The sequence below is a fragment of the Microcebus murinus genome, chromosome 9, assembly GCF_040939455.1.
Source record: "Microcebus murinus isolate Inina chromosome 9, M.murinus_Inina_mat1.0, whole genome shotgun sequence".
NCBI classification, from domain to species: domain Eukaryota; kingdom Metazoa; phylum Chordata; class Mammalia; order Primates; family Cheirogaleidae; genus Microcebus; species Microcebus murinus.
The window spans coordinates 15,214,171-15,241,598 of record NC_134112.1 but is presented as its reverse complement, the minus strand read 5'-3'; the positions used below and the strand labels follow the sequence as shown (position 1 = coordinate 15,241,598).

General features: G+C 37.3%; 1 protein-coding gene across 3 annotated transcripts in view; it reads right to left on the bottom strand.

Annotated features, from left to right (window-relative positions):
- VPS41 (VPS41 subunit of HOPS complex) overlaps nucleotides 1–27,428 on the bottom strand; it is a 178,902-nt gene that overhangs the window by 37,152 nt on the left and 114,322 nt on the right. For all 3 annotated transcript variants that reach the window (XM_012777598.2, XM_076006294.1, XM_076006295.1), the window contains 7 exons: nucleotides 26,746–26,812; nucleotides 11,667–11,764; nucleotides 7,733–7,862; nucleotides 6,153–6,268; nucleotides 4,683–4,739; nucleotides 1,618–1,679; nucleotides 140–221 (listed from right to left, as the gene is read on the bottom strand). In XM_012777598.2, the coding sequence (XP_012633052.1) occupies nucleotides 140–221; nucleotides 1,618–1,679; nucleotides 4,683–4,739; nucleotides 6,153–6,268; nucleotides 7,733–7,862; nucleotides 11,667–11,764; nucleotides 26,746–26,812 (612 nt within the window). The remainder of the gene's footprint in view (nucleotides 1–139; nucleotides 222–1,617; nucleotides 1,680–4,682; nucleotides 4,740–6,152; nucleotides 6,269–7,732; nucleotides 7,863–11,666; nucleotides 11,765–26,745; nucleotides 26,813–27,428) is intronic.

Genomic DNA, 27,428 nt, shown 5'->3' with positions numbered 1-27,428 from the left:
TTGAAACTAATTTCTAAGTTTGATTTTTCTTTCCAGCTGATAATAGTCTCTTGCTACTAAAAAACTATTATCTTAATTTTATTTCCATCTCAATATTAATATACCACATGCAAAAATTAAGACTTAAAGCTTTGCTTACCTTAAGTTGTCCAATTTCTTTAAATTTATAAACTTCATATTCCCAGAGTGCTGCATTTTTCCCAAGAATTTTCTGGCATTTGCTGGCAGTACAAACATCCCAGGGAGAAAGAGAATATAAATAAAAAAATAAACAGAGACTGAATAAGTGGATACTTTCCCCAGTGGTTTAGATAAATCTCTCTTCCCAGAGTTTTGACAAATTTCTATCTCAAGTGCCAATAAAGATATTACTGTTACTTGGTTATATACACAAGTTGATGGAACTTATAAAAACTAATACAAAATATTTACAAATAAAGATGAATTTCTTTCAGAAGACTATGATTAGGAGTTTTCCTATTTGCCTGTTCTGAGTTTCCCGTTTACCCAGATGAGCATTGCTGGTTTCAGGACCTTTTTTGCCTTGAAGAAAATTCATCATATCTGAAAGTGGCAGACCCTTCCTGATGGCTTTAACTTATGGACTACGAAGTCAGATTTCTGAAAATTAGAATCCTATCATAGTATATAATCTGGAGGACTGTTTATGTATGAATGAAACCTTACTTTACACATCAAGGAAACACATTTTCTTGCATAATCTCAGGAGACTCAAAGCAGGCTGGAAGGCAACCTTCCGGTGCTGGACAGCTCCAGTGGGAGCACCAACACAGACCCACGTGACCACAACACGACACTCATGTTTTCTGCCTACCACGGACCCCTGCAACCCAGGATCCTGGGGTCTGATCACTTCCATTTCATTGCCACCTTCTTGGTGGGAAACAATCCCATTTGAATTTTGAACAGAGGCACTTTGTTCCAGACCATCTTTCAAGGATGCTTGCAAAGCAAATACCCCAAGAAATTAGAGGACACAGATGGTGGCTCCCTCCAGAGCAAAGGGCAGGTTTGCTTACTGGCCAGTACAATGAAGGTAATGTTGTCTTCTGCATCAAAGGGCAGGCAGGCTTACTGCCCACTAGAAACCCTAAGTGCAGGTTTCCTCTCCTGTAACACAACCCACTGCATGAGCAGGGTCACCTGGCTCACTCTACATTGCACCGTGGGAATGGGGATTGGGGATCTGGGGCAAACGCAGATACTCCTGTTACTGCTACTCCTACAGTAGTACTCTGGCTACCATTATTGCTGACACAGTCCATTAGCTCTGTCCCAGGAGTAGCATGTCTTCTGCCAGCACCCAAGAAACTGTAGCAGGCTAACCCATTAGCTTACAAATCTCAGAACCTTCATGGTTCTTGATACCTTTCTCATTAAATAGTGAAAAAAAATCCCCCTTTGATGACAATGAGATAGCTGGGGGAATGCTATCTATTAATTCATTCTGTGGTTGAAGCCATTAATATTCAAAAACTGTCTCTGTTAAAAATATGCTGAAAAAAATCTGTCAACTGCAAAGAATGGCTTATTTTCATTGTTAACTTTGGTCATTTCTATTTATATAGCAAATAATAGTGAAAATGTCATCATTACCGTGCTGCTATGTCATATTCTCCTCTCTCCACCAGGTGGTTTATATATGCCAAGCCAATATCCTAGGGAAAATTAAATGAAGAAATTTCATAATTCATCTGGAATAACCAAACAAATTGAGTCTCAGTTTTTAAGGAGGCCACGGCCTCAGGGTCCTATTAGTACTACTGACTGCAACGTGTTCACGTCTTAGTTTGCTTTATGTAATTATGTTGCTTCTTAAGAAAAATATGAATATATTTTTAAACATAATTGCATTTTCATACATTTTAGAAGTCACAGTTTTAAAAAAATAATATTGCTATTTTAAAGGCTCTCATTCTGCCTCTCTCTAAAAGATTTTCTACAAAGGAAATCTTCGATATTAGAAACATGATCCAACAATTCCACATTGTTACTGGATATAAAATTGTCTCTTATGCCTTCACCAGTAAAATGTGAGCTACCTGCTGCTTCCACCCCAAATCTGAAGAAACATCGTAAGAAAAATGAAATGAAAGACTCTAATATTAAAGGAAAACTAGAGCTAATATTAAAGTAAAAATGAGCTCAGAAAAACATGCAATTCAAATTGATAAGTTTAGAGATGAAGAAACTGAGCTGAAAGCAGGGAAGTGACTGGCTTCAGAGTATTCATGTTTATTCACTTACTTTACTTATTTCACTTATTCTGAAAGCATCTGGGGTGGACAGTGCCAGCAGGGGCATGGGAGCATGGCTCCTGCTTGACCACCCCATGACTCTTCTTATGAAATATTATTTCCACCTAAAAGCACGTTTACCAGAAGCTTAACCTCAGTGTATGTAACAATAAAACTAGGATTTTTAACTTCTACTTTATGTACAAAAGGGTATATGTGAAATTTCTTCCTGGATGGCAGAAATGGCAGAAGCCCATTTCTTCTCTGGATGCCTGGTATGAAATGACACTGTGCTAGGAGAAAAAAATTCTGCACATAATTAATGTACAGGCAGGGCATGCTCATTTCAAGAGTGAAGGGAAACACCCTCAGTTTTTAGATTATTAAATTTTTACTTTAATGGTCATTATGTGGGAAATCATATTTCAAATCTATAGGAACTCGAGTGAAGAAAGGGTGTCTGACGTCCTTATTTCTCTGAGAACAGATCACACATCCTGATACCTATGGAGGGTCATTCTGTCCTGGTTCAGAGAAGAGAACACCAATCCCTCCACCTCTCTCCTCGTGCCCACACCTCCCCATTGTAGAGCTTATCCCAAATGCCTCCCTCTTTCTCTGTACATCCTTTACCTCTTTTCCCTTCATACAAGTATGTTTAAGTGCCAACTGTATACAAAATACCCAACAACCACCATCATCCCATCCCTACTTTATAATCTCCTATTCACTTTTTACTCCCCATGACATGTTGAGGGTAAATATGTTATACAGAAAATACAATAGCTACTTTCATATTACTAAATCCAGCATACAACTGACCAGCTGACCTTGTCTTACCTTTCCAACCTGTTTCCCTTTCTACTCAACCATTTAATTCTCTTTATCTTGAAATGCTCTCCTCTCTCAGCTCCCATGAAATGACCTTCCTCTGGCCATTCCCAATCTGTTTTATATACATTTTCCCTTGAATGACAGCATTCCTGACAGTTCCACTCAGGCTCCTCTGTTCTCTGATCCTACACACCTGCCGTGTGTGGGGTCGCACATTTGACTGACAGTGTTTGCTGATAACTCTCCCAAATCTATTTTTGAGTCCAAATATCTCTCTTTCTCTGTGAATAGCAGCACAATCCTACCCACAGGCCCATGCCCAAAGCCTGGGGGGTCAGCCTAGATTTCTTGCTCTCATTCTCTTATCCACACAGAGTCAGTCACCATGTCCCAAAGATTCAAGTTTAACTGCAACTTCCACCTATCTTCACCTCTCCACTCCTACCGATGCTCTGTGCAGGTCTCACCACTTCCCTCCTCGATTACAAAAAAGCCTCCTAACTGATCTCCATCCTAGCTGGCCTCTCTGGCCCCCTGTTCTCCATCAGAGAATCTTCCTAACAGGGAAACCTGAGATGGCACTGAGAGCTTACATTGTCTTCTAGAGGTAATCGAGACAGAACCAAGCTCTTAATTACAGATGGCCCTCTGGATCTGGGTAGTGCTGGCCTTGTGGTGAACCCTTCAAGTGCCCTACATAACCAAGCGGGCCATGCCATTTCACTTCTCTGCATCTCCACATATACTATGCTAAGGGCTGCATTGCCTTCTCTTCCATTTCTAGAGAATCCTTGCTTATCTGTTACGGTTTTGACTGCAAAAAAAAAAAAAAAAAAGATGCTCTGGTTTTCCCTCCTCCTTTCATTCCTAAATTACTTTGCTTGTGTACTTTGGGAATTAAGGCTTTTATGTGGAGTTTTACGGAGGAGTTGAAGGTGGGAAAAGCGTAGGCAGAAGGAATCTGTGCTGAAACCCAAATAGCCATAAAAGACTAACTTTCCAGTTTTCATCTGTAAACAAGAACACTGAGCTAGATGATCTCCAAGGACCCTTCACATATAAAGGATATGATTTCTTCTCTGCTTTCCATCTGCACATTCACCATCATAGGTAGCAAAAAAGGAGTTTTCACTCACTATATTTTCCCAGAGTCCAAAATGTAATAAAAATGTATTTGATGTCCTAGCTTAGTCTCCATGACAAAATTGATTGAGTGTGTTTTTATGGAGACACTGAAATAATGTAGTCTTATAAGACCACTCTTTTCATGAATTTTGTGATAATGTGATTTTACCTATGATTTACGCAACTTCCACACACATAACTGGAATGCTTTGTATTTAAAGTGTTTTTCACAAATACAGTTTCCAAGTTACCTAAAACTACCTCCCAGCAGGTGTTCAAGTCTCTTGTTTACAAGTAGAAACTGATTTGATAAAACGAAATATTCTGATCTCACAGATTAGGGAATTAGTTTGAAATAAATTCTCAAAAGACAGGAAAAACCTGTTCTTCTCAAATTACTTTCAGTCTCATTATAACTTATTGAAAGACAAAGTCATGTTTCAAATAATAAAATTGGAAACTTACCAGAATCTTATGTCTTTTAATGTTCCTCTGGCTAATTTCAGCTGCCATCAAAGCTTCCTATATTTACATAAGCATGACAAAAGGAGCAGAAGAGGAGGGACAGAAAATGAGAGAAGGTGGGAGAGAAAGATATTAAAGTTATAAACACTATATTACTAATATGTTTCGCATTCTGGACTACATGAATAAAAGCCCATTTTCTCATGGCTTTTGCCTGAAGCACTGGAATTTTTAATGCCATGGTTGAATGAACCCCACAGAATTCAAACTCAAACAAAAGCAGTCAACCAAAATGAAGACTTCTCTTATTTCCATTTGAATTCATTTCCACATTAGGATACTGGAATCACATTTCAGACACAAATCGAAACACAACAAAATCTCCTAGTCTCCACACCAAAAAAAGGCATCTGTCAATCTAAATCTATATGACATATATTGACAAAGGGGCACTTTTCCTTTATGTTTCAATAAAAAGGTAAACTATATGCATATGTTTATGTATATCTACAATTAAGTGTTTGAAAACCTCTGATTTTCGTCTATGGCCATACCACCCTGAACGCATCCGATCTTGTCTGAAAACCTCTGATTTTGTTTTTATTTTGGAAAGTTTACAAGTATTACTTTAACATAAATATTTAAAACAAAATTATTTTTTTAAGAAACTACTGGATCTAAAGCAACATGGTCATAACTGGGTAATGAACTAGCTATCAATACCTGGACTCCAAAATAGTTTATAAACGAAAACATTTTTTTTTTTATTTTTCAAATTCTTCCAGGTGTTTATAAACTCAGTGCAACAAATAGTATACCTATTTGTTTGCAACAAATAGGTATACTATTTGTTGCTGTTGTTTTTACCTAATTAGTATATAAAGAGTTTAAACTAAAGAGTTTAACTAAACCAATATAATAATGCCTTTGTACCTATTAAAGTTGAAAAATAATTTTGAAAAAAAATTTGACTGAATCCAAATTTTACAGAACAAATCCTTTTAATAAAGGGATTATGCTGGTGAAATTTGGATTCGGCTGAGGGGCTGCATTTGGCAATCTGGAGGGCCAGATGTGTCCTGAGGCCTCAGGTTTTCCACCTATCCAAAGTGGTAGTTCACACCATCCTAAGTGAGTATTAATTTGATAAGCATCAACGATTTCACTAAAATATCCAAATAGAGGACTCTATTTTAATTTCCTTAAGACCACAAAATAAAAATTTCAGTAGGCTGGGTCTAACCTCCATCCCCAACTCCTCCCTATTTAACACTAAAGCCAGTCAACCTGTTGCAATCTTTCTGTTCCCTAATTTCTGAAAAGTATATTAGAAAGTTATTAACCTCCTACATATTTTTGGCTTAGGGCACTCTACTTCAGCTACATAAAAGATTTACTATAAAAATATTTTGTTTTCTCTATGTTACAGATGAGTCAATACTTTCAAGGAAACAAAAAAATCAAAACTACTTCATATTTCTTCTTTTCAAGAAGCCAGTCAATGTGATCATCTTGGTCTCGTTCCTTGGCCACTACAACATCTCTTGGACTCACGATATAGAAGAGTGATTCTCCTTCTGAGTATTCTAAAGGTGAGACAAGAGAGGAACAACTTGTGTGACTCGATGGCAGAAAACTTGGCAATGGTTTCAGAGAACCTGCTTAGGCTACCCAATCTAAGAGTAAACAGAAAATACATCTACCTTTGTTGCAAGTGTTTGGCTCTGTTGGAAAGGGCAGAAAAAAGGATAGAGAATGACAGAATGTATTTCAGTGCTATTAAAAATGTTTAAGTGTAAAATTATTTGAAATTAAAGGAAGGAAGCAAGGGAGGGGAAGGGAGTGGAGAAAAATACTAAAAAACTTAACAAAATAAGGTGGGTTTAAAATTCTGTGTTTAATACATTAACTCTTACTTCGGCTGAAAAAGTGTTGAAAATTCTCCATGTCTGTTGCATATGAGAATTCATCTACTGTATATAAACTTTATTTATGGTCATTTACAGCACTGTTCTATTTTTACAGAACAATTACACCCCACAGTTGGCGATATATGTTTCCTCCTCATCAAGGTCAAGGCCACCTAAGGCATAAATGACAGACGCCCAAGCCCTGGGGACATAATCTATCATTTCAGCATGTTGTGCACAATGCCAATCTGAGGGTTTCTTGCAGAATTCAATTATAAAACCTGTTTTGAAGGGTTTTTAAATGTGCAGCAGAGTTTGCTCTGAGCAAAATACTTAGATTAGACGCTTTTGGTTGTGAATCACTTTTGCCAAGTCCAGAATATACTCTCAGTATTTTTCAACTCATTAGGGGCTTCATATAAGAGAATTCAAACATGTATAGAATATTTCTTCAGTTCCTTTGGTCAAAATGAGAACTGTAAGTATTCTCATAAAATGTCGATTGCTTTTAAAGCAGTAAAAGAATTTCTATAAAGCTTAACTATTCTATTTTCATCAATATATTTTCCAAGGATATGATAACACCCACAGATGTCCCTGGTATGACTAAATAGTAATGGTTCTCCCTTTATTTCTGAGCAGTGGCTATGTGTATTCAGCCAGACACTCAGAAAATATTCACTGAACACCTACTATGTCCCAGGACTCTTCCAGGCTCTGAGCACTCAGGTACAAACAGGAAAGACAATGTCTCTGCCATCCCAGAGCAAATCAGACCTTCTAGGAACATGAAGTTGGGAGTGATATGACAACCATGGAGTCACGCTGCTCAATGTTAAGTGTCATGTTAAATAGTTAGGACAATAGAAAAAAATACAAGAACAGAAAACAAGGAGCCTAATCCTCATCTTGTTCCTGGTTTCATCTCTACCCTTCCCTTCTACTATCAGAGCTCAGGAAAGTTCTGCAATATCTCTGGGCCTGGATGCCCTAGTTTTCAACATAAGAGGCCTGCCCAAATATTTTCTAAGTTCCTTACAGCACCTCAAATTAAATTCCCTTTAGTATAAATCAAGTGGAAGGGGGAAAAAAATTTTAAGTATAAGAAATCACATGAGCCAGATCTTTGCTCTCTCTCACCTAAATGATAATCTCTACATTCATTCTCCTGAAAGCCTCTGACAGTCAAAGCATCAGAAGAGATCTCTTCGCAAGTCTCCGGAAGTGGCTGGATGATGTCCAGTCTAGGCCTGGCACAGTATTCCCGTTCCTAGCAAGGAAAAGAGAGGGAAAGGCACATTTTAATTACTTTTTTATAAGTTATACAAATTAATTTCAGTTAGCCATACTTGCCTTGGTTTTATCATTTTGGCACATGTAAGCCTTTCTAACAGCCTGCCATAAGCAGCCTTTTAACAGAAAATAAAACAGTGTTAAACTATCTTATTTTCTGACATTTTGCATGAGATAAAGAGGACAGGTACTACTACTTCCCACTCAACTTCCACTGAAGTGTCGGTTCAAGACAGCGACCTTGTATTTAGACAACTTTATTACATCTCTTCCAGACAAATGTGAGGATTAATAAAGACAATATCACAAACTGCTCCTTTATCCAAATCATTGCCGCTAGTAGTAACCTTGCTGATGATTCTGAAAAGTCAAAGATTAAGAGTCATTTCCAAATCAGAACTTGCTGAGATGATGGAAATGTTCTATACCTGCACTGCCAATACAGTAAACACTGGTCACGGTGGCTACTGAACACATGAAATGTGATTAGTGTGACTGAGAATTGAATTTTAAATGTTATTTAATTTTCATTAGTTTAAACAGTTACGCATGGCTAGTGACTATAGTTTTGGACAACACAGCTCTAGATAAAGACAGAAGGGGAAGGATGATGGTATTTACTCGGGACCAGTGACAGTTCAACCAGCCTACTAGTAGGGGATTATGTAGAGATTACTCTCCTTGAATTCTTAAATTAACCCTGCAAAATTAAGTACCTACTCTTCCTAATTTTATAGATAAAGGAACAAAGGATCAAAAAGTTAACTAAGTTAAAGTTACACAAATGATAAGACTGGGGGATTTGTGGGAAAAGAGGGACTTATGGTGAACCTTGGATTTAAAATCAAGTCTGTTTTACTTAAACTTCATGCTTTTTGAGTGCTTGGCATACAGTCATAAAACATATACTCAAATTCATTTTCCAAAACAACAATACTTAAAGCAGTATGATTGTGATATAGGGAAGACACAGACGAGAGGAAAAGAATGGAAAAAAATCGAGAACCATACCCAACTCTCCAGGTTTCCTAAAAAAAAAAAAGGGTAAGCCTAGATTTCTTTCACCAATTTTGTGAGGTTAACTGAATAGCAATTATACTAGCTCTGTATCTCATACATTGTAAACAATTCAAAATAAAATAGCAACTATAAAAGATCAATTATTTTTTGACACTGTCAACAATAACAACAAAAAGATCAACTAGCACATAAAAAAACCCCTAGTGAATATATACTATAATTTATCAGATTTTTGGAGAAATGGGAAATCTATCAATTTTGAAATTAGAAAAAAAGAGGAAAAAACTATAAGATTTGGATACTTAAAAAATTGACTATTATAATAATGAAAACATCAAAATCAGAAGAGCAAAGTAAAAAAAAAAATGCTGAATAAAATAAAATTAAAAGAAAATGCCCTCACTAGACCATATAGAAAGTTCCTTTATATGTGTAAGAAAAGCATCAGCAATGCAATTCATTTCATGTTAGACCTTTTGTTCCCTGGCCAAACAGCCCTGCTTACCTGTGACCTTCCTAAGAACAGGAAGTTGGTTGTTTTGACCTTTGACCCCCAGTGCTTAGCACAATTCTTAACACACATGTGCTTTATCAATGAATGAAATAAAAGTAAAACACTGGGGGAGCAGCTTAATAAATGAGGGTGTACTAACCAGATGGAATAGTACACAACTACCAAATGTGATAATGAGGAGACTATATACACATATGGAGAAAGAATAGAAAAAAAGCTCATAAAAATAGTGTAATGCAGAGTAGCATGTGACTACGACTGCAACTATGTGAAAACATGCACATATGTAAAAGGTATTACAGGGAAAATATGTGGGGGGATAACACTGAATAATATAAAAACAAATTTTTCAATATGAAAAAAGAAAGCCAGGGCAGGAGATAGACCAAAGTCTTTATTCCCTTGGTCTTTTTTTTTTTTTTTTTTTTTGAGACAGAGTCTCACTTTTTTGCCCAGGCTAGAGTGAGTGCTGTAGTGTCAGCCTAGCTCAAAGCAACCTCAAACTCCTGGGTTCAAGCGATCCTCCTGCCTCAGCCTCCTGAGTAGCTGGGAATACAGGTGTGAGCCACCATGCCCGGCTAATTTTTTGTTTCTATTTTTAGTTGACTAGCTAATATTTTTTCTATTTTTAGTAGAGACAGGGTCTCCTTCTTGCTTAGGCTGGTCTTGAACTCCTGACCTCAAGAGATCCTCCTGCCTTGGCCTTCCAGAGTGCTAGGATTATAGGTACAGGCCACTGCACCTGGCCTCCCTTACTCTTTTTTATGAGTTTATTTATGTTTAAGGATTTAAGGTGTACTTTGGTGTATGAGAAAATATACAGATTGGCACACACATTTTCAAGTTATCTCTAAGACCCTCACTTCTTCCTCTGAAAAAAGTCCATTTTCTAATTTTCTCTATGAGGTTGGCCTGTCTTTGTTTTTTATTTCCTTCTAATAGTCTCTGTTTTTTATTAACAAAGGTTTTCTTTCTTTCTTTTTTGGTCAATTTTTATTAGACTTTCCCTTTTTCATTTTACTGCTTCTTTCCTTATTTCTCTCAATCACATTTTCAATCCTCCCCACATTCCTCAACAAAAAGCACTGTATTTATTCCCTCGGGAGCCACTACTTTTCTTTATTTTCAAAAAATAAATAAAATAATAGTAAACTGATGTCCTGCAATAGGGCTAGAAGCCAACCCTATTGATTTTAGTAGGTTGGAGTGTTCACCTAAGTCTACAGCATTTCATTGCCTAGCAACATGGGCACCCAGAGCTTCAGTTACTATAGTGATGGCTTCCTAATGCAAGTGCTCGCTCAGAGAAATGCTCAAGAGCAGCTACTACTTCAAAACCACGGCTCCCAGGGTTTTTCTCTCCCATTTTATTTCTTGCCATTTGAAAAGGAAAAAAAAAAAGAGAGAGAGAGAGGATACAAACAAGGAGAACCCACTTGCCTATTTACTGTAAAGGGCTGGAGAATCAATTGCAATTTCTTTTATATACAGCACCCAAAAGAAAATCCTTTACAATAGCTCTCCTTGTTTATGCCTTGAAGCCACCCTCCTGTCCTCTTGCTGGCAGGACCCCTGGACTCTAACAATAAAGATAAGCTAGGAATGGGGCCAACCCTGGCTTCAAAGGGAGACTGGGCATGAATGCCCCTCCACTAGGCCATGTATACAGCCTTCTTCCAAGGTCATCTAATAGGCTGCTTTCTATTAGCCACACATTTCGATGTACCATCATTTGCATTGATAACTGAGCGTTAGCAACAAACCATTTCAAAGCAATTATCAATCTAGTCAGGATCACTAGACCACTGAGAAGTAAACAAATATGTCTAGACCAAAGGAAATAATGAACTGCCCTTTCTGTAATTCCCTCTGACCACAGGGACCCTGATTGTTGCAGCCGATCAACTTCATTGCTGTCATTTCTGCTAATGCACAATGTCAGCTTAGTTTCTTCGCCTTTCAGCAAGAGGAATCCTTCATTCCTTTTGACTAAAATACCAAGAGAGATGGGGAAAAAAAAAAAAAGACTTTCTTCTTTGCTCAGCAAAAGGAACAAAGGCAGGCAATGAGTAGAGTTTCTGGAAGGTAAATATGTTAGGTCTACAGGGTAATCTTTGCCAACCTTATTTTATAGGTCAGAAAGACCTGCTCCAATTATAGCAGACTCCTCTGACATACAACCTGATCTGGGTATCATGCTAAAAATGAACCCCCACATCCCTTTGTATTTGGGGAGAAAATAATTACCGTTTTTTCTGAAATCTCTTTTACGTAGGAAAGTACAACGAGCTGATCACAGAGAGGCGCAAGTCCACTGATGTAGAATTCAGTTTCAAACTGAGACACTGCAAACAAAAGGGACACAAGGATTCATCATTAACAGGAGCAAAAAGCAGCACACAAGTGAAGAACACACTGACTGTGAATGCCAGATGGACCCACCTTAAAAAGCCAACATAAAGGGGGCACAGTTGAGCATAGTTTGAAGACTTAGCACTAAAAGTGCTTCACAACAATCAGGACCAGAAAAGGGTGAGTGGGAACTTAGACTTGAACATTTCCATCACAAACAAAACTGAATCCAATGATAATGGTAGCAGGAATGTTTAAGGGTGACACTGTGCCCAGGTAGTTTAAAAATGGCATAGTTAGATTACATGAAGACACTTTAATTTTTTAAAATGCCTGAATTTAAGTTTTTCACAACTGAGGCATTACAGTGGTAGAAAGATCACAAGGATTGCTATCTGTAATTATAAAACACTAGACCTTAAAGTTTAAAAAAGGCAAAATAAATACAGATTACATTATGATGAAACATCATTACTTTTTTTCTTTTTTTTTGAGTCAGAGTATCACCCTGTTGCCCGGGCTAGAGTGTTGTGGCATCAGCCTAGCTCACAGCAACCTCAAAATCCTGGGCTCAAGCAATCCTTCTGCCTCAGCCTCCCAAGTAGCTTGAGCTATAGGCATGTGCTACCATGCCCTGCTAATATTTTCTATATATTTTTAGTTGGCCAATTAATTTCTTTCTATTTTTAGAAAAGACGGGGTCTCACTCTTGCTCAGGCCGGTTTCGAATTCCTGACCTTGAGTGATCCTCCCGCCTCGGCCTTCCAGAGTGCTAGGATTACAGGCGTGAGCCACTGTACCCAGCCCCATTACTTCTTAAGTGAAATAAAGGTCAGAGAAAAATACTAAAATTTCTTTTTGCTTTTAAAAAATGGTCTACTTAAAATTGAGAAGAAATATTGCATCTCATAAGAAGTACATGGATTTAATTACACTGGACTCCAAAGATCTGATAGAAAGCTCAGTGAAAGAAGCACAAATATTATGGTATGATTCTAATGATTAGCTGCTGTAAAACATAAATGATGGTTGTTTTAAGAGACTGAATTTGGGGGTGGCTTTTTTTCAGAGAAGGAGCTCACCGACACAATAGTGGTGTTGCAGAGATTCTTCCAGGAACTACTCTGCACTTAGGAATTCATCTAGGAGTAAATTCTCATTGGAACCCACTACATTGTCTAAGAGTGTCTTTGTTCAGATCTTCTCCACAGCTCTGTGGTATTAGCTGCAGATTTAGCTAACTTCCATGAAGAAATTACCCTCTTTACCCAAATAGGGGAACCCAGTGTGTTATACTGGAAATACTACTGAATGTTGAATCAGGAAGGTTTATAACTTCCACTAAATTTAACCTGGACAGGTCATTTTTAACTTCTACGAGTATAATTTTTCCCATTTACAAAAGAAAGGAATCAGAGTAGAAATATAATCCAAAATATAGATAAAATGAGGGCTACTGAATTTCCCTACTTCCTTTCCCTTGCCGATCACTTAGTGTTCTTTGTCTTTGCTGATCTTTAACGCTTCTCCTTACACATCTGTTTTCACAACTTAATTTTCACACCAAAATGAAACTGAGGATGATCAAAAAGTTACCAAATAGCAACTTAAATATATTATCCTTTAAAAAGGATAATATTTCTTATGCTTTGCCCTTGATTAGACTGCATGGGCAGTCATGGTGCCCTGGAAATAACTACACAGAATGGAAGTCCAAGGGCAGGTGCTCTAGTCCCAGCCCTGCCACTAACACATATTTCCTGAATATTTTTATTAGGCACTTGAAAACAATCTTGGTAAAGTGACAATGTGATAAATGGTCACAAAAGAGCTTATGTGGTGAACTATCTTCACTTCTACCACATGTGCAGAGATGAGTACTTCCAGCATATGCAGGCTGGAGAAGGTTCTGGAGAAGCTCACAGTGCTGCATGTGCACTTGGTGGGGGTGGGGCAGGGACAGCTGGAATGTACAGATGCTATTGAACAATAGGCGGCCACGCAGGACCCACTAATGAAAGAGGTGGCAATTTCACATTCTACAAGACATACAGGCATATTAACAAAGGGGTTTTGACTGGCATTGCTCCTGAGGTTACTAAACTCTGAAATCACATAATGTTGAAATGCTACACACAGTTCTCTATAAGCAACTTGGGTGAAGAACAAAGAATCAGATATACTTCAGAACTGTTTTCATGGCAATCACAAGAAGGCTTTGCTGTGCTTGTTTGCCACAGGCACCCAAGGGAAAACATCACCGAATCACAAAAGAAATGGTGGGCAAAACAGGTATTCTTCCAGTTTGGGATGCCAAATGGGCTGCTAGCCTGACAGGCAGTGTCAGCATCTCTTCTAAAGGTAACCAAATATACATCATGGCCTTGGTTTTTATAAATAAGCTGAAAGACACACAACAGAGAAGCTAGAAAATAATCCTACCCAAATCCTTTCTCTTCAACATCCTGATTCCCTAGCCCACAATAGCTTGCATGAAGAAGACAGAAAATTTCTTGTTCTCTAATTAAGAACATGAGAGAAACTCTAATGTGTTCTTTAAAGAAAACATGGGAAGATTACAGATGCACAAATCTATTTCACTTCTCAATTCCAGATGTTGTAACAAATGCTTATTTGTTAAGTAGTAAGTCTTATCAGACTTTACTAATTGAGAATTAGTAATAATTTAGACAGAGACTACATGCAGTGGGTAAATTATAAGCTGACAAACAACGTCACTTTTTTTTTTTTTTTTTTTCAAAATGATTGACTAGAAGCATTTCAATTCAGGAAGAGGATATAAATATCCTAAATATATGTATGTACCCAACACTGGAGAACCCAGATTCATAAAATAAATATTACTGGGCCTAAAGACAGATAGACAGTAATACAAAATAGTGGGGGACTTCAAGATCCCACTCATAGTATTAGAAAGATCAAGACAGAAAATCAACAAAGAAACACTGGACTCAAATTGGATGTTAGACCAAATGGACCTAACAGACATTTACAGAACACTCTATCCAAGAACTGCAAAATATACATTCTTTTCAACAGCATATGTAACATCTCCAAGGTAGACCATTTGTTGGGCCACAAAACAAGTCTCAACAAATTTTTAAAAATCTAAATCATATCAAATATATTCTCAGGCCACAGTGGAACAAAACTAGAAATCAATGCCAAGAGAAACTTTGGAAACTATACAAACAACATTCTCCTGAACAATCTTTGGGTAAATAACAAAATCAAAAAATTTTTTGAAACAAATGAAAATACAACATACCAAAACCTCTTGTCAGGTACTGCAAAGGCAGTGCTAAGAGGGAATTTTATAGTGCTAAATGTCTACATAAAAAAAGTAGATCATAAATTAACAATCTGAGGATGTACCCTCAAGGAACTAGAAAAGCAAGAACAAACCACATTCAAAATTAGAAGAAAAGAAATAACAAAGATCAAAACTGTTTTAATAAATGAAATAGAGACTTAAAAAAAATACCAAGGATCCATGAAACAAAAAGTTGGTTTTATGAAAAGATAAACAAAATTGACAAACCACTGAGAAAAAAAAAAAAAAAGAGGTTCCCCACAGGGGAAAATGGACACCTAAGGGTGAAAAGCACTTGCTTAAGATAAACACAAAAATACCAAGAAAAACTGCAAGGCCCTGAGGGCAGTTATAAACATCCCCTTGTAAACTGGTTTAGACTGCTTAAAATTCAACATCCCTTCCTGTTAAAAACCCTCAACAAACTAGGCACAGGAAGAATGTACCTTAAAATAATAAAGGCAATATATGACAAACCCACAGCTAACAATTCTGAATCAGGAAAAGCTGAAACAACATTTTCTCTAAGAACTGGAACAAGACCAGGATGCCCAGCTCACCACTCCTGTTCAACATAGTATCAGAAATCGTAGCCAGAGCAATCAAGTAAGAGAAAGAAATAAAAAGCATCCAAATTGGAAAAGAGGAAGTCAAATTTTCCCTATTTGCTGACATGATCTTATGTCTAGAAAAACCTAAAAACATCATACAAAAAAAATTCTTCAACTTGATAAATCAATTCAGTAAAGTTATAGGATACAAAATCAATGTACAAAAAATCAGTAGCATTTTTATATAACAATAACAATCTACCTAAGAAATCAATGAGGTAATCCCATTTGTAACAGCTACAAAAAATTAAAATACTTAGAAATAAATTTAACCAAGGAGGTGAAAAATCTCTATAAGGAAAGCTACAAAACACTGATGAAAGAAACTGAAGGGAACACAAACAAAAGGGAAAACATCCCATGTTCAAGGATTGGACAAATTGACATTGTTAAAATGACCACACTGCCCAAAGCAAAATAGAGATTCAATGCAATCCCCATCAAACCACCAATGTCATTTTTCACAGAATTAGAAAAAAACACCCTGAAATTCTTATGGAGCCAAAAAAGAGCCTAAATTGCCAAAGCAATCCTGGGCAAAAAGAACAAAGCTGGAGGCAACACATTACCTGACTTCAAATTATCTTATAAAGCTATAGTAACCAGACCAACATGGTACTGGTATAAAACAGACATATAGATCAATGGGAAAAAACTGGAATAAAGCCACATATTTACAGCCAATTCATCTTTGACAAAGCTGACAATAACATACACTGAGGGAAGGAAACCCTCTTAAATAAATGGTTATAGAAAAATTGGACAGCCATATGCAGAAAAATGACTCTCGACTCCTATCTCTCACCATATACAAAATTAACTCAAGATGGATTAAAGACTTAAAATGTAAGACCTAAAACTAGAAAAATACTTAGGGAAAATTTTTCTGGACAAAAGAATTTATGACTAAGACTTGAAAAGCAGAGGCAACGAAACAAAGATAGAAAAATGGGATTTACTTAAACTAAAAAGTTTCTAATATCCAGAATATACAAGGAACTCAAAACAATTGCATAACAATAAAAAATAATAAAAACTGGCCCAAGGACATGAATAGACATTTTTCAAAAAGAGATATAAAATGGATCCCTGTGTATAGGGCAGGATGGTTGAGTGGCTTGCCCAGGCACCTGGGACATGAGTGCCAGAGCAAAGACTCCCAAACCAGTACACCTCACACTCCTTCCTGGAAGCTGCTGAGGGAGCCTCCTGGTCTTCAGCAGGAGGTGTATGAAAAAATGTTCAATATCCCTAATTGTCAGAGAAATGCAAATCAAAACCACAATGAGATATCACCTTACCCTAGTTAGAATGGCTATTATTAAAAATAACAGATGCTGGTGAGGATGTGGAGAAAAGGGAACTCTTACACACTGTTGGTGGGAATGTAAATTAGTGCAGCCATTATGGGAAACAGTATGGAGAACTCTCAAAGAACTAAAACTACAATTATTATTTGGTCTGGCAATCCCAGTACTGGATATGTACCCACACAAAAGGAAATCAATATATCAAAAAGATACCAGCAATTATATTACGTGCTTATCACAGCACTACTCAGAATAGCAAAACATGGACTCAACCTAAGTGTCTATCAATGAATGAATGGATAAAGAAAATCCATATATACACAATGGAATACTATTCCGCCATAAAAAAGATGAAATTATGTCTTTTGCAGCAACATGGATGGAACTGGAGGTCATTATTTTAAGTGAAACAAGCCAAGCACAAAAAGTCAAACATCAGATGTTCTCACTCATAAGTGGGTGCTGTAAAAATGTATACACATGGATGAAGAGAGTGGAATGACATACAATGGAGACTCAGAACGGTAAGGGGGTAGAAGGGAGGAGGAGGATGAGAAATTATTAAATAATTACTACGTGTTACAACACATGTTATTCAGGTAATGGATACTCTAAAAGTACTGACTTGACCACTATGCAATCTATGCATGTAACAAAACTGCACATGTACTCCATATATTTGTACTTATAAAAAACCCAAAATGAAATAGGGAAAAGATGTGATACACAAAAATAATATTGTCAAGATTCCCAGAGGCACAGCTAAGTAAGTTACCAACATTCAGATAATACTGAAAGTAAATCACTTTTTCTTTTTGTTAAAATAATTTCCTAATATCAACAAAAATCTCTTATAGAAAATAAAACTGCAATTATAGTAATACTTAGTATGATTTACAAATTAAGAGTTCTAAAATAATGGTTGTTTATCTTGCTTTGAGTACTCTACCACTTAGCAATTTCTCTCCATTAACACCCACTAAAAATGATATCACATTAAAAACTCATGTAGAGAACAACTCATTTCCTAATGTGAGATGCAGATTTAGCAAAATGTCTATAGCCATTCTGCCCTAAAACGAGACATTTCAGAATGAATGGTGGTGTTTTGTTTTTCCATTACTCTTTACTAGTGCAATGGAACATGACTGCTTTTAAATCTAACATGATTCAGTTTAATTTTTATGTTAGGGCTGAATCTCAGAAAGGCTGACTGGAGACAGTAGTGTCAGAATGAATGTGAAAGTATAAAGAATATTCCTCCGATTAATTTAGAGAATGAAATGTTGAATGGTAATATTTATTCTTCTATAGAACATACATAAAATATGTAAAAGTTTACAAACTGACTTTATAAAACACCTTCAAGTAATTACTAGTTTCATATTTCAAATGTTCAGTGGGTCAATGGAAGTTTGTTTATTTATTTTCACTAAAATTCTATTCCATAGAAAATGATTTTAATAATTTAAATAAAAAATTTGTTTTCCCCTTAAAGGAAACTCAGTTTGAATACAGGTTGTTTACAGGTCTAATACCACAGAAGCTCATCCTTAACTTGATTGTCTGAAAAAGATAAATCACCAAGAAAATCAACGCAAATGCTGTTGGAGAGCAAATATACTAAAATAAAACAAAAAGCAAGAGCTGGAAGAGGGAAAGAGAAAAGAAAAATGCAGAGTTTCCAGAGGGAGCCACAAGAGACAGTAGCTGTACCTCACATGGAGGTGATCTAGAAAGCGCGGTCATGGTTGGAGGGCCCTGCGAGGGGTGTGCCGTGCGTTTGCTCAGGCGATGGACTTAAACTGTGATGAGCACACTGCCGCGGCACTCCCCTCCTCATCGCCACGTAGCTATGAAGGGCTCCTGCACTCTGGTTTATTCAGGAGAATAAAACATTCCGAGACATGCTAGAAGTAATCTAAGAAAAAAGAGATTCTACGTAGAGTAAGAGACAAAGAGAGAAAAAAGGGCTCTTTACAAGAAACTTCCATTTAGCAAGGTCTTCTAGCTCCAGAAAGAGGATAATATGATTCTGTACACAGTCCCGACCCAGAAGGGATGCTAAAGTTCTTCATCGGCTGACCAACAGAAATATAATGCAGGCCAAAACACAATTGCATATGTAATTTTAAATTTTCTAGTAGCCATAATAAATAGCAAAAGGAAAGAGGTAAAAGTTTAATAATATGTTTTACTTAATGAAATACTATTTCAACATGTAACAACATAAAAAGTTCTTAATGAGATATTTTACTCCTCCTTTCCATACTAAGTCTTTGGAAGCAAGTATGTATCACACGTCAATCCACACTAGGAGCACCACAAAAACTTAGTAGCCAGTTGGCTAGTGGCTACCTTAGACAGTGCAGGTCTAGATGCTCGTTTCTTTTTTTTTTCTTTGTCTTTAAAGTCCAGTCATTTCATCAGAACATATCTTGATGTTGCTCATCATGGGTTACTATTTGTAGACACACATTATGATATTTTACAATTTAAAGTACTGTTTCTTTGTAGTTTAAAGAACTTATTTCAAGACTGTTTTTGGTATTTGTTCCATTCCTTTGTTTTATTTTTTCTTCAGGGACTCTTTAATTGTAGGCTGAATTATCTTTCCCTGTATTCAGTATTTACCATTTAACCTTAAATCTTTTTTTGTTCCTTATTGCTTTGTGAGTTTTAACATTTTCCTCCTATTCCACTTCTATTCCTCTTGCAACATTATTTTTGTATCTATCTGCTCTTAGGCTCCTTCTGCTTTAGTCTTCATTTCTGAAATAAGCTTTTACTCATAAATATTTCCTGAAGTCTGTCACCTCATTTGAGAGTTTTAAATTCTGATTTCTGTTGTTCTTTCATCACTTTTTAAAGATGTAGCTCGTTCTGAAACAGAATACTACAGCTGTGATCTATCTTGTAGGTGTGTTTTCCTGGTGGTATGTATTCATGGCCGGGGATATTAGTCTGCTCATTATTTACTTTTCCTTAAAACTCAGTATGGATTTGACCTTGGTACTTTTCTGGTGCTTTTTTCTTTTTTATGTGAAACGTCTGTTACTGAACTCTTAGAGCTCCCTCTTCTGCTGCTTTCATTTGGTATGAAAAATCTGGCCACTTGCTTTCTGAGATTTCTTAGCTCTGCCCCTCCCCACTCTTACCCTGGAACTTCTCTTTCTTCTGTTTCTGTTGTCCTTGTCCTGTCCAGGGTTTCTTTTGCTCCCAGTAGTTTCTCCCCAGTGCTGCGGAAATCCTGGCTGCTCAACGGTGCAAGTTCCCAGGGGCTGCTGGGCCCTCACATCTCACTGCAGGCCCTGGCGCTCGCTGTTCTCAGAGCAACCTAGGTCCTTTCCAGTGAACGCCATCTGGCTGTCTTGGAGTTTTCCCTGCCTCAAGTCTGCCACATGACCCCTTGCTCCCCTCTCCTTTCTTTCACAAGATGCTGATATCCCAGCAGGTCTTGCGGCTCTCAGTGATCTTTTGTTCCAGATACTTGTGTCTTGGAGTTTTAGGACTACCTCTGTCCCTCAGTTTTGTTATAAATGTTGTCTGTGGGTTTTTGGTTTTGTGATCTAGTTGTCCCATTTTTATGTGAGAACTCAGCTTGCTTGAAAAATTATGCTGCCACCACAACCCAGAATCCTCCAATCATAAAATTTTAACTTGTTGATGTTGTAAATCAACTTCATATTACCCAGGGCAATGGGGTCAGGGTTAGAGTCACAAATACGTAAATTGATGTTGGACCCTCAATAGCACATGCACTTTCACTTTCAGAATGAACGCCCAGAGAGGTTAAGTAATTTGCCTAAGTCACTTAAGTAGAAGGTAACAGAAGTAGGAATTTGAAGTATTATTTTTTCCCCCATATAAGTCACACTAGAAAATATAAGTCAGAATATAGATATGCTCAGATTAAGAGTGCACTGCAGGTAGCAAGAACAGAAGTTAGGGCTTGACAATGCTGGTGGTGCTGCTGCATGAAGCCAGGGAGTACCAGCCCTTCTCTGGAATTTGCTGTGCTACTGCAAGGGCAAAAGCTCTGCAGTACACAGTACATAGAACTTTGCTGCCTTTTTGTTTTGTCCCTTTTTAGCCCTTGTTGGTCCCAAAATGTCTATTAGCTAATTATGACCCAGAAGGATTTGGTTTCTTCATTGAAGCCAAATAAAGTGATATCCTATAGATCTTAGCTTCCATGATTTTTAAAGAAACAAACAAAGTATGTCAAGCAATTTATAAATAAGAACTACTACCTTTCATTGTCCTATATTCACTTATGAAAAAGCACTGGGGCCCTTTGTGATACTGCCTTATTCCCAAGAGATTCTGGCCTTTTTAGTCACCAGATATTAGTACTTCATAATTAACTGGCTATAATGCCCACAGATTTTTCAGTAAGTTTAAACACTCTATAAGCATGACCACTGATAACTGAAAATACATTTGGAAACCACAACATTTTAACAGCTTTGGGCTGTGCTATGAGCAGATGCATTAAAGTAAAAGCGACTTCACAATGTTTTCTATCAGTAAGTCACAGGGAAGGCCTGATACATGGAAGTGAAACGGAAGAGAATGGCTAATGAACAACAAAAATATTCAAATCAGACAGGAGTGAATACGAGTACATACAAGTCAGAAACCATTCAAAATAAGTTGAGTTTGTAATTTAATTCCATGTTTTCTAACCAATATTCAGTGCACTGCTGTCAATTAAATGAAAACACTAATATGACATGATTATCTCGTCTACTAAACCTCAGCACTCATGAAGCAGCACTGATGAGGAATATTTATTGAGTAAATTACAGCATACTGCTGAGACAAAAGAAAAGAAAATGGTCACGGGCCTACTAGTCAAAAGGTTCAAACCAAACAGTTACGCTTTAAAGTCTTAAATATAAAAGTACCTTGATGCATCAACTAAACTTAAACCAAACACTAAAAAGTAGAAAACAAGGGCTTTTCTTCTTTTTAAAAAAGCTGAACGAAACACAATACGTACGGCCTTAGTTCCCTTTCCTTAGAAGCAATTCTGAAAGCCATCCAAGGCTTCTAGAGATTCTCTAACAATTTGGAGAAGAAGCAAGGAATAGCTGTCAAGCTCAGAATAAAACAAATAAAAACACAGTTTCTATTTCTCCTAAAGGGATACTTCTAGGAACCAAAATCAAAACACAAAGCTACTACATTTCCATTTCATCTAGCTGTTTAAAAAAAAGGTGAGCAGCCATCATCACTGATATATAAAAAAGGGTCTTTGGAGAATTTCTGCCCAGTGGTTTGTATGTGAATGTTGGAGCAAACCTCCGTTCTCCTTGTTCCCCTGGCTATAAACTAGGGCTGGGATTAGGTAGAGGGAATGCAAGGGATTAACTCTATGGCACCGTGGTTATGAGCAACAACTTTAACACAAGGCACACCTGAGTTCAAATGCTGCCCTCTTTGCTTATGGATGTTAACAATTCTGAGCAGTTTCCTTGACCCTTCTGAACATCAGCTTCTTCACCTATAAAATGGAGATAACAGCTCCTACCCACTAGGACACTATGAAGGTTAAATGACATTCTATTTGTAATGTATTTAGCAATGTGCCTGATGCTGGTTGTTATGCAAGGAATAAAATACATTTGTTTCTTCAGATGCTTTGGATTTCTTACTGCTACTTATAATGGAGAAAATTTGTGAATTCTACTCCTAACAACAAAAACCTGAGTCTCTAGCACTAAGTGGGAAAGAGTTTTTACATCCCTCCCAAGAAGAGGAATGGATAAATAGATATGTAGTAAAGCAAATATAATAAAAGCTTAAGTGTGGAATCTAGGAGGTTCTATGCTGTTTGCTATAAAATTCTTTACTTTTCTGTATTTAAAAAATTTTCATAATAAAATGTTAGGGAAAAGTTCAATGCAGAACAGAAGAATTAGTAGATTACAGAGAATTAAACTGAACTACAGCATAACAGAAAACCATACATAGCAAGATCCTTAAGTAAAAACACCCTGAATGATATCAGCAGGTGTCGTAATCTCTACTGAGAGATGAAACCATGTCACTCGTGCAAAAAACCCCTATCCCACTGCTGTATTCTGTACATCCGAATCAAAATAGATGAAGACAGATACTTAAATCTAAGAATTATCTCACAGTTCTCCTCCACCATCCAAACAAATCTTCAATTTCCAGGTCATTGTTTTCCCAATCAGTCAAGAGGCTGGAAATAGAATGATGTACTAAATTCTAAGACGATAGTATATATAATCAACTGAAGATACTGACACTACTTAAAAAAAGATTTCCATTCTTTTCTCCTCCCTGTCTGTCTTCTTGGCTTCTCTGCCATTCTATAGAGATTCCTATATAGTTGTTCATCTCAATTATTATTATTATTTTTTGAGAGAGGATCTCACTCTATCATCCAGGCTAGAGTACAGTGGTATCATCAGAGCTCACAGCAACCTCAAACTCCTGGGCTCAAGCAATCCTCCTGCCTTAGCCTCCTGAGTAGCTGGGACTACTGGTGTACCACCATGCCCTGCTAATTTTTCTACTTTTGTGCAGAGATGGGGTCTTGCTCTTGCTCAGGCTGGTCTCAAGTGATCCTCTCACTCGGTCTCCCAGGGTGCTAGGCTTACAGGCATGAGCCACCATACTCAGCTATCAATTATTATTATTTTTAAACAAACTTCCATATGAAATCAGGATTAGGAAGTCAATCATTAATTCCTTGCATGTAAGTCATCTGCCCCTGGAGACTACACTCAGAAAATGATACACAAACTTTGGCTTCATTTCCCAACAACATAATAGTAACTCTCAAACTACCATTCCATAGAGACCATGGGAGACTTTGGTGAAAAGCACCAGAGGGTTAGGGAGTCTTGTGAGAATACAAGAGATGTAAGTGAAGTTAAAGTAAGTATGGCAAGCATGGACCACATTACTTTTAATAATGCAATTTAGAAGGAAAAAATAACACTCCCAAAGGCCTATGTACAGACAATCTCTTTATGGGTGAGTGATTGGCCAGTGACCTTAATCTTTATTATTATTACTATTTACATACAAAAGTAAATCAATATCCTATTAACAACTTCTGTGTTATTTTTGAAATTTTGACTTGTAAGAGTTATAAATACTTGGCTTCTAAGAAATGTATAGCCATAGATATTTCTTTAGTCTCAATGCCATTTTCACCTCATTTACTAAAGAACAGTGGTTCACACTGTTCAGGGCTAAAGCAAATTGTAATCCAGACCTCCTAATATTTCCCTTTCCTTTATTCTACTCAAGGACTCTTATCCAAACCACTTTGCCTCCTGCTGTGGAAATGGCTTATGTTCTTAAAGGTTTGCTCTCAAGAGGGGAAAAAATGGCACTTAACCATTAACCATAGTAGTAAAATGTCAGTAATGTGATACCATAGTACCCACACACGGTCTATTCCACGTAAATTATAGTACAGATAAACTACACTGCAATAAAATGATCCCAGGGTTCTAGGCTAATAGGGCTACCACTGAGCCAGCTATTAGCAGTCAGAGTTGGGATGGGAGTTGCACAGTGATAATAACCACCGTGATTTAGTGAGCATCTACTGTGTGCCTAGTACCACATTAGGCACATTACCCACGCCACGTCTTATTCTCACAACCATCCTGAAAGGTAGTATTATGACCTCTGTTTAACAGGTGAGAAAAGCACGATCAGGAAGGTTAAGAACCTCAATCAATATCATATACTTCAGCAAACTGCCTTGTCTCTTTCTGGTGGTTCTGTAGAGTTGTATCCTATCCGTTTTAAGGTGATGGTAGTAAGATCTTGGACAAGTTATTTACCTTCCTGAGCCTCAATTTCTTTATCAATAGAATGAGACGCATGTTACCTGTACTTCACAGAGTTCCTGTGAGAATAAAGTGAATTAATGCTGGCAATGCACACAGCACATGCACCATACCTAGTATCTGAGCAATAAATAGCAATAAAGAAAAGATGGCAATTATTACATTTTTATGCCTTCCTGGCAATTTCTACATCCTTAAAAAATCCCAGAGTTTCCCCCCCCCCCACATGTCTGTATTTAAAATACTCAAATACTTATGTTTCAGGACACTGTACATTGAGATGTTCAGAGGTTTTTTTTTCTGGTAGGCAAAGGAGGGGCAGGAAAGGAGAGAGAGATACTGACACAATTATCTGTATCTTTGAGTTATCAGTCTTCTCTCTTACCTTGTTCCTCATTTTTCTCAGTACTATTACATTTTGCATATTCCTACTTTGTCCATACTCTGAGCAATCTGAACTATGTATTTATCCTTCTAAGGTAAAAAAATAAAATTATTATAACCCCACCACCAACTTCCAACTTCATGTACAAAATAGCCCAAGTTTAAATGCTGTAACCAACTTAGCCATATGGGTACAAAGTCTTTCTGTTTCTAGAAATAGTCATGTGCAAATGAATTATTTCAGCTTCACCTTGTCATAATGACCATCAGATTTATATTCCTCATCTACCACCCAATGGGCAAATGAATTTTTACAGCTGACTTATAATATTGCAATTTTTTTCTCAGAATAATATTTACAAACTAAGTTAAAAAACCAAGTTATAAAAGTAATGGTATGTCATCCATGGCATCCTTCTCCTGAATAGCTGTTTCCCAGAATCAATGATTCATTCAACATAATATTATTTAGCATCTATTATGTGATAAGCATTGTGCCAGGTCCTTGAGATACAAACGGTGAACAAAAACAGACCCAGTGTGTGCTCACAAGGAGGTGAAAGTATGGTGGAGACAGAAATGCATGGAATAACCACAGGATTGCTGCAGCCGTGACGAGTGCTGGAAAAGGGAGCCATGCAGTGTTTTACACGCCTAAAATGGGAGGACTTGACCTGGGGAGTGAGGTCCAATGGCTTTCCCAGGAAAGAAACACTCAAGCTAGGGTATGATTAAGATGCAGAATGTTCTAGACAGAGGGGATGAAAGAGCATGCACAGGTGAAAGAAGGTCGCAGTGGCTGCAGTGCAGAGACCAGGGAGAAGCCTGGTGTGAGCCACAGCTAGCGAGGCAGGCAAGGGCCAGCATAGGTCCCTGCGCTGGTTCACACTGAGGAGTGTCATCTACATCGTAAGAACAATGGGAAGGGACTGAAGGATGATGACATGATCTGATCTCCACATTGACTGCAGTAGGGAGACTAGATGAGAGTTATTCCCAGTGGAAGGAGTTAAAACAGTAAGGAGGCTGCTGCAGTGGTCCGGATAAAAGCCTATGGCAGTTTGGGGCAGACCAGTGATGATGAAAATGGTGTCAGTACTGTGCTAGCTGTGTGCATGCATTACTCTTGTCATCCTCACAACCAACCTGTGAGACAGGTGTTCTTTTCCACATTTTATAGATAAGAATACTGAAGCATGTAGAAATTTGTTCAAAGTCCAGGTGGTAGATAACAAAGCCAGGCCCCATGGTAAATAACCCATGGTTATTTGACTTCAAAGCCAATGACAAAATTATTGTATGAAAATTAGAAATACACTTTTTTAGTAAAAGGGTCTCCATGGCAAAATTTCAAAACTTAAAGGCTCCTTGATCTATTTTATCAAGGTACCAAGTGATGAGCCCTGAAGAATGTGGCCTTAGGTTTCCACTTAATAAAATGGATACTCTTTAAAGTTTTTCACTCATAAAAGATAAGCAGTGGAGACATACCTATTTCAACATATCGACTTGGCAAATCCCTCATTTCACTGGCATGCCGTTCCTTCACTGAACATATCTGGAAAATAAATTCATAGGTTATTTTATTCATTTGACGGAAAGTTCTTCAAACATTTTTTTCAACATATAATACCCTTGTTAAATTAACCAAGTAGCACTGCAAATGGAGTGCATACAATCTATCTTCTGACTTAAATGATAGGAATTAAATTGGATAATATATAGCAACCATTACTTATATTTTCCAACACTATTCTTCGATAAAGTCTTATTCAAGGGCAAAGAAAGAAAGGAAACTTTCTTTCCAATGCAACTTTACTTAAGGACTACTTTTATCACCATCCAAATAAAGCCCTGCAGGAATATATAATCAAAAACTCTCCATGGCTAATCTGAGCAATGTTCACGTTAGAGCTTGTGTTTCTCTGGTCAGGTGTGGTGGCTCATGTCTGTAATCCTAACACTCTGGAAGGCTGAGGTGGATGGATCTCTCAAGGTCAGGAGTTCGAAACCAGCCTGAGCAAGAGTGAGACCCCGTCTCTACTATGAAATAGAAAGAAATTAATTGACCAACTAAAAATATATATACAAAAAATTAGCCGGGAATGGTGGCGCATGCCTGTAGTCCCAGCTACTCGGGAGGCTGAGGCAGCAGGATTGCTTGAGCCCAGGAG